The 6,568-nt window shown below is 51.9% G+C and overlaps 1 protein-coding gene across 1 annotated transcript in view; it reads right to left on the reverse strand.

Annotated features, from left to right (window-relative positions):
* COL23A1 (collagen type XXIII alpha 1 chain) overlaps nucleotides 1–5,971 on the reverse strand; it is a 190,994-nt gene extending 185,023 nt beyond the window's left edge. The window contains exons 1-2 of the mRNA XM_067305139.1: nucleotides 5,742–5,971; nucleotides 1,462–1,531 (exon numbers count right to left, since the gene is read on the reverse strand). Coding sequence (XP_067161240.1) covers nucleotides 1,462–1,531; nucleotides 5,742–5,951 — 280 coding nt within the window. The 5' untranslated portion in view covers nucleotides 5,952–5,971. The remainder of the gene's footprint in view (nucleotides 1–1,461; nucleotides 1,532–5,741) is intronic.
* Between the last annotated feature and the right edge of the window lie 597 nt (nucleotides 5,972–6,568).

Here is a 6,568-nt window from a genome sequence, read left to right on the forward strand (position 1 = left end):
GGAGGCCGCTGCCCCTCCTCCCTTTCCCCCACCTTTCAAACGCTGCAAATCCATTGACCCGGAACAGAACCGGGACTTTCGTGCACCACAAAGCGGCCTCTTAAATCTCAATTACTTTCCGCAGAGAAGAGGAAAAGCCTCTTGACCGCTTACGCCCACCAGCAGCGCCCGGCTCGCACGGGCTAGTGGGAGTCACAACCCCGCCGGACACGGCCGGGTCTACGCCGGGTCTGCCGAGAGGGCAGAGTCGCAGGACAGGGAAAAAAAAAAAAAATAGGGCCATTTATCACTGGGAAATCCAAGGGCAAAGTCCGGGAAAGAAGTCCTTCTCTACACACGCTTTCTCTCAGAAGGGAGAAAACTAACCGTGACACCGTTCTCGTAAGGGCTGAAAATAAGCTTGATTCGTGTCTCGGCTCATCTCGCCTGCTTGCCAGGCAATTCGGCACACCGGGCATTCACGTTAGCCCACCACTAGAAAACACGCTATTACAATCGCAGTAGTACGTTTGAGAGATTCATTACTGAAATATCCAAGAGACTATTACACACAGCCTTAAAGGAAAAAAACATACCTTTTCTGTCTCCTGAATATGGAATAACGCTGTAAGCTGTATTCTGATAGGATTCGCATCCAGTAAGTCCGGAAAATCTGAGCCTGCACATTTGTCTTGTGCTGCCACATGTAACATTGAAAAGTTTTTTTTTTTCCTTTAAAACCCAAACTGAACTAACTGCTGCTTTGGGAGGCTTTGCAACACGCCCAGGCATTCTTCGCCATCAAAGCACTGCACATCTTTCACCCATCCTTCACTGCTTCTGTGAAAGGAGAAGCAAGGTCTGAAGTGCACCAGAGCAGAGTCGTTCATGCCATTCAGCACGACAAAGTATTGCTGCGAACGAGATTCCTCCACAAACTAATCGAAGCTGTTTATTGTTTCCAAGGAGCGTGCACTTCCAAAGCAGAACAGGAAGTTTTGACAGTTTAAGAAGTTCATTAAACTCCGAGAGGAAATTTAAACAATCACTGACAGCTTTCACACAGCCAGGCGGTGCTGGAGAAGTCGCCACCCGCCTAAAAGGCAGAGCGGCTGCAGCTTTTAATTATCACGCTTACATCGAGCCACAGTGATTTTGTTACTACTTCTAAATTGTTTTGGCCCAACACCCAGGGCTCACAACTGAGCAAAGCTATTCACTCTTCTATTCGTATAGCCAAACGCCTCCTTTATCCAAACCTCAAACGCCTTTATCTGTAAGCAGGCCAAAGCAAGGCAATGCAAGAAGTTAATAATCTCAATCACAAGAGAGTGCTTCGGCTCGGAAAAACGCTTATTAGCATATTTTACTTGATACGGAGGAATATATAAAATAGAAGAAGAGGAATTCAGTGGCGTTGACCCAGGAGCACGCGACTCCCCGGCAGCCTGGCCCTGGCCGTGCCGGTGCATCTCCGCTTACCTGGGGGGCACATGCAGTCCGACGGAGCCTCTCTCGCCGTCCGCAGCTTTGCTAATCCTTCACCCAGTTTCTGTTCAGAGGAGGAATAAAAATAGCCATTTAGAGAAGGCATTATATCTACATACTGCGCATGCACCCTGGCAGCCAAACCATCTAGCACACGTCCTCCAAGTCAGATGAGACCGTTTTACCCTCTCTTGTCCTGCCTTTTTTGATAGCACCCCGTGCTGAAATAGCACATAAAACACCTGAAGTTTCTTAACAAGCGGCTGGAGTCCACCACCCTCGCACAGGGCAGGTGAAGACCCCTCCTGCATATCGCATACGGGCACCTCGGAAGAAGGTCACCTGCAAAAAGCACCGTGGGCTGGATCTGTCGCACTGTGTCGGCAGGACCAGTCCTCTCGAGATTTCAGCATCGCCTTGGCCTATCTGCTGGCAGAAACGGTGTCCCAGAGAGCCTGCCGCCGGCCGCGAGAGCGCGGCAAACGCCACAGGAGAGCCCATCCGCGGCAAGCACGAAGCTGCTTCCAAAATCCCTGGCAGTTATACAGCAGGGCTATGCTTACAGAACAGATGTGACCTGGATTTGTACTTAAAAGTCTTGCTATGTGGAGCACAGCAGTTTTCTTGAGGAGTCAGCACGTGACTTCCTCCACCTCAGCTTTGACACACGCTGGTGGGGACGCGGGAATTGGATGCTCCATCAGGCCAAGGGATAAAAGGCTCCTGGGCGAGCCCCGGAGCACCCAGCCCTGGGGTCGGGACCGCCACCGGTGGGCCACCGCAGCGGCTTTCGGTGGGAACGGGGCGCTCACCACCCCCAGGGCAACCCAAAGCCCCCTTAACGCGGGACTACTAAAACACGTAAAAATGTGCAAGACTAAAGCAACGTCTCTGTAGCATATTGCAGGCAGATGCGAGCTTACTTTGCCTGCTCTCTAAGCCAACCCAAATGTTCATGCCTGCATTTAGGAGGGTGCCAAGCCCAAGTTAATAAGCCCTGATGACAGGTACGTTATATTAGCTCAGCAGGCTGCCTCGCGACGGCGCAGACCCGGGAAGGCTGGGGAGCAATTCTTCTGGCCCACAAGAGGTCTGCTCCAGCCCTTCAGGAATCTCCCATCTCACCTAGAGTATTTACCAAGAGAGAAACCCATGATCTGATAAGTCGAATCCACATCCAGTCACTTCAAAGAGAGAAAATTCAACGTACTTATTGAATTCAGTGCATTCAGACTTGAATGCTACGTAATTGAGGACCCAGCCTATGTTCAAATATTTGACTACTGCGGACTATTGAGGAATTAGGCTACCTGTGAATTAGTTTCTGGTCCTTTTATTCTGGGGATGAAATAGTTTTATCAGCTGTTGAAATTCTATGCATTTATTTCTATCTGCTCGGATGTGCTACTGAGAAGTACTTAACGGATCAGCACGGTTTCATAGCACCTGACCGAGGAGTTGTCCTAGGGGGGAGTATAAATAGCAGAATTATCCAGCTGCCTACTAGAGAACACGCAATTTCCTTGAGAAAACGGGGCAAGACTGGAGGCATCTAAAAATGCTTTTGATTTGGGAAACAGAAATTATCTACAGAGTAAGTGCACTTTCTGACAGCCTTTTGCTGTCTGAACATTACAGAGAGTGACTCGATTTTTCCCCCCGTCTATTCTGAAGTACTGCTGACGACGAAGGCGGTCAGGGCAGATGCAGTAAGCTAGCCCATCCTTTTAATTCAGCAGGCATCACTGGGAGCAGCAGAGAAGATATTTTCCTGTCTTGGATTCTCGACCGAGTCTTGTGTACTCCCATTGAATTTTTCTTGTCGTGAAGCTGATTAATCTGGACGCTCTGTGGCTAATACAGACAATAAATCCATTGTGCACAAAACGCTCCGGCTTTGTTTACACCAACTGGATATTTCTCTAATCCCCACATTAACATTTTCACTGCAGTGTGAAAACTATGCACTTTGAATTCAAGCTTTTGTTGCGGAACAAGTGGAGGCACTTCCACGTTTCGACCACATCGCTAAAAAATGTTTGCAAGCGTGTCAGCCTAGGGATCTACAGCGCGTTCTGCTCAAGTAAAACCCACGGGAAAAACGAGGTCCCGCAGCATTAAAATAAGCAGTTTCTCCAGAGTTAGACGGGTGCTTGTCACAGGGCCAGCAACTAAGCCCTAGTTGTCCAAACTGGCTTTTATTGCCTAAACTACACATTTATCCTTCCTTTATTATTTCCTATCCTCTTCTACTTGCCAGACCTTTAAGCAACATTAAAAGGAACAGCAACCAGCACTTCAGTATTGTGCTTACTTCTTTTTACATGCATGTCTTTCAGAAACTACGCCAGCAAAACCCCAAGATTGGTATATATATATTGATGCTTTTGGTGCAGTGACAAAGAACAAAGTATCACGGGGTCATGTCCAGAGAGCACATGGGGCTTTGGTTTCACTTCTGAATTCACTTCAAAGAAAGACAAAAACAAAATTTAACAAAAAACTGACCCCAGGCACCAGCTGATGTTCATGTTGATGGAAATATTCTCTTGCTCCACAGAAATTCAAGCACAGAAAGGAAAGAAGCTGCTTGACTAGCAAGAGGTCTTTGTAAGGGAAAGGAATTTGGTCAAGAAACACACTTTTTGAAACTTTAATATCTATGAATATTTAAAATGACTATTAATAGATAGCACGATGACTAACATGCATTCCTTGACTCTGTTACTCATTTCAAAATTTGCTTTCAGTATTGACGAAAGTTTGGTCATACCAAACACTTCAACAAGCTCACTCTTGCATTAGAAACCCAATTATGTGGTTTTTGCTTTATTTGCCCCCGTACAATCTCCATCTGAGCGTTCACAGTGCAAAACAAGCTTTCCACACTTAAGTGAATCTCAGCAAGAGGCTGCACATGATCTTAGGCAGTGCCACAGAAACCGTTCCCATTTCTAAGCACATTTATTGGAGTAATTGGAACAGAGCTGCTGCCATGGCTGGCAGGCTAAATCCCGACTGGAGCAGAGAAGTTAACTGGATTTTGTGATTATGGCTTACAAGCACCCCTCTGTTCCGGTATTCAGGGTTTGCACAAAAACATATTTTAACACCACCCTTCATCAAGACACAGCAATATGACCATGTTTTCAGGAGAAAGGACGTGTGACGGTGGTGCCAGCGATCCCCTCACTGTAACCCGACGGCAGCGACCAGGCAACACACGCGACGCTCTTCCCAGTGCAGCCTCCTGCCCCTCTCTCGCAAACACAACCCTTCATACAGTTTAAGCAGCTTTACTCCCCAGAGGTGCTCACAGCTGGCAGAAACTGCGTGTAAGTACGTTCTTGCACGACTGAGGCTTCAGCACTGTAGCATTTCTAATGCGGCGCCGTGCTTTACCCACCAGTCAGGCCATTAATAAAATGCCAGCGTAAAGCCTTCCCCAGATGGCAGAACTCATCACTCGGCTGCGTCCTGCAGGAATCCTGCAAGCCGGGCTGGACCTTGCTGCAATTTAGGAACTACTGTTTGCACAGAACTAGCAAACTGGCTAGATCTGAAAGCTTCTCCTGCAAGCAACGGGGGTCCTCCACACGCCCCTGTCCTACCAAAAAACCCCAAACCCAAAACACCAGAGTCTGGGGGAAAATAGAACTTTAGGATCAAGCGTAACTTCTCGCAGAGCTTTGGTTTAGTTAAGGACAAAGGGATAAGTGTGGATAATTGTTCTTTAAGCAGGAGAAATCTTTCAGCACAGGAATCTCTAGTAAATAGCTTCAGAAAGCTCCGGCAGTGGGAGCGCGGTAGCTACTCGTTAGTCTCCTCTACCTGCTGTAAATTGGCTCAGCACTGCCGAACTACGCAATACTTTATGAGAGGTATCCTAGAAAACCGGGATCACACTCCCAAGCTCCTAACAAGGACACTGTAAATCCCGGCACATCCGAAGACAAGCAGTTTTTAAGTACTCAGACCACCCTTCCCGGTGACCCAGGCGAGGGAAAGGGCTCTCAGCTGGCATTTCCACCTGGGAGGTTTTGCAGTCGTTACAGAAAGGCCGGGCTCTGCCACGCCTCACCCCGCACTTTGTCTAATGGAAATGGGGAAGAAAAAAAATATATTTTTTCATATATACTTTATATATATATTTATATATATTTTTATATGTGTATATACAAATACATACATACATATATATATATATTTTTTTTTTTTCCCCCCGGAGGGGAGAGAGGCGAGGCGGCGGCGGGCCCCCCCGCGCCGCTACTCACCTCGCGGAAGAGCTGCTCGACGCGGGGCTGCAGCGCGGCCAGCAGCGCGGCGGGACCGGCGGCTCCGCGCTCCTCCAGCGCGGCCAGGCGACCCTGCAGCTCGGCCGTCTTGGCGCCCAGCAGCAGGCAGACGGCCGCGGCGCCGAGCGACAGCAGCAGGCAGAGCGCGGAGGTGGCGCTGCCCGCGGCGCCGCTGCCGCCCGCGCTCATCGCGCCGCGCTCCGCGCCGCTGCGCGGGGACCCGCTCGGCTGCCGCCCGCCTCCCGCCGGCGGCGCATCCAGAGCCCGCCCCGCGCTGCGCTGCGCTGCCCCGCGCTGTGCTGTGCTGCGCTGCGCTGCGCGCCCCGGCGCGGGAGTGGCGCCGGCAGCTGCGGAGCGGCCGCTCTCACCGCGCTCGCCGCGCCGGCCCGTCTTAAGCGGAGGAAGCGGGGGGGGGGGAGGTGGCGGCTCCCCCCCGCCCCCCCCGCCCCGCCGCGGAGGGGGGAGACGCTCCGCGGGCGGCCCCGCGGGACGGCGCGGGGCTGATCCCACCCCCGCCGCGGCCGCCCCCCCCCCCCGCCGGACGGGACGGGACGGGACGGGACGGGACGGGACGGGACGGGGCGTCCGGCCGCCGAGGGGCGCAGCGGCGCGCAGCAGCCCCCCGCCGCGGCGGGACCGCGGGCCGCGGAGCGGGCGCCCCCCAGCGGGGCCGCGCGGCGCGCAGGGGGCCCGGGGCACCGCGCTCCCCTGCCCCGCCGAGCGCGACCGCGGAGAGGCGTTAACCTTTTCCCGTCTGCTCCTGCTTTTTTTCTTTTTGTCATCCTGTGCTGCAACTCCCGTTTGGA

Source organism: Apteryx mantelli, chromosome 14, assembly GCF_036417845.1.
Source record: "Apteryx mantelli isolate bAptMan1 chromosome 14, bAptMan1.hap1, whole genome shotgun sequence".
Lineage (NCBI taxonomy): Eukaryota > Metazoa > Chordata > Aves > Apterygiformes > Apterygidae > Apteryx > Apteryx mantelli.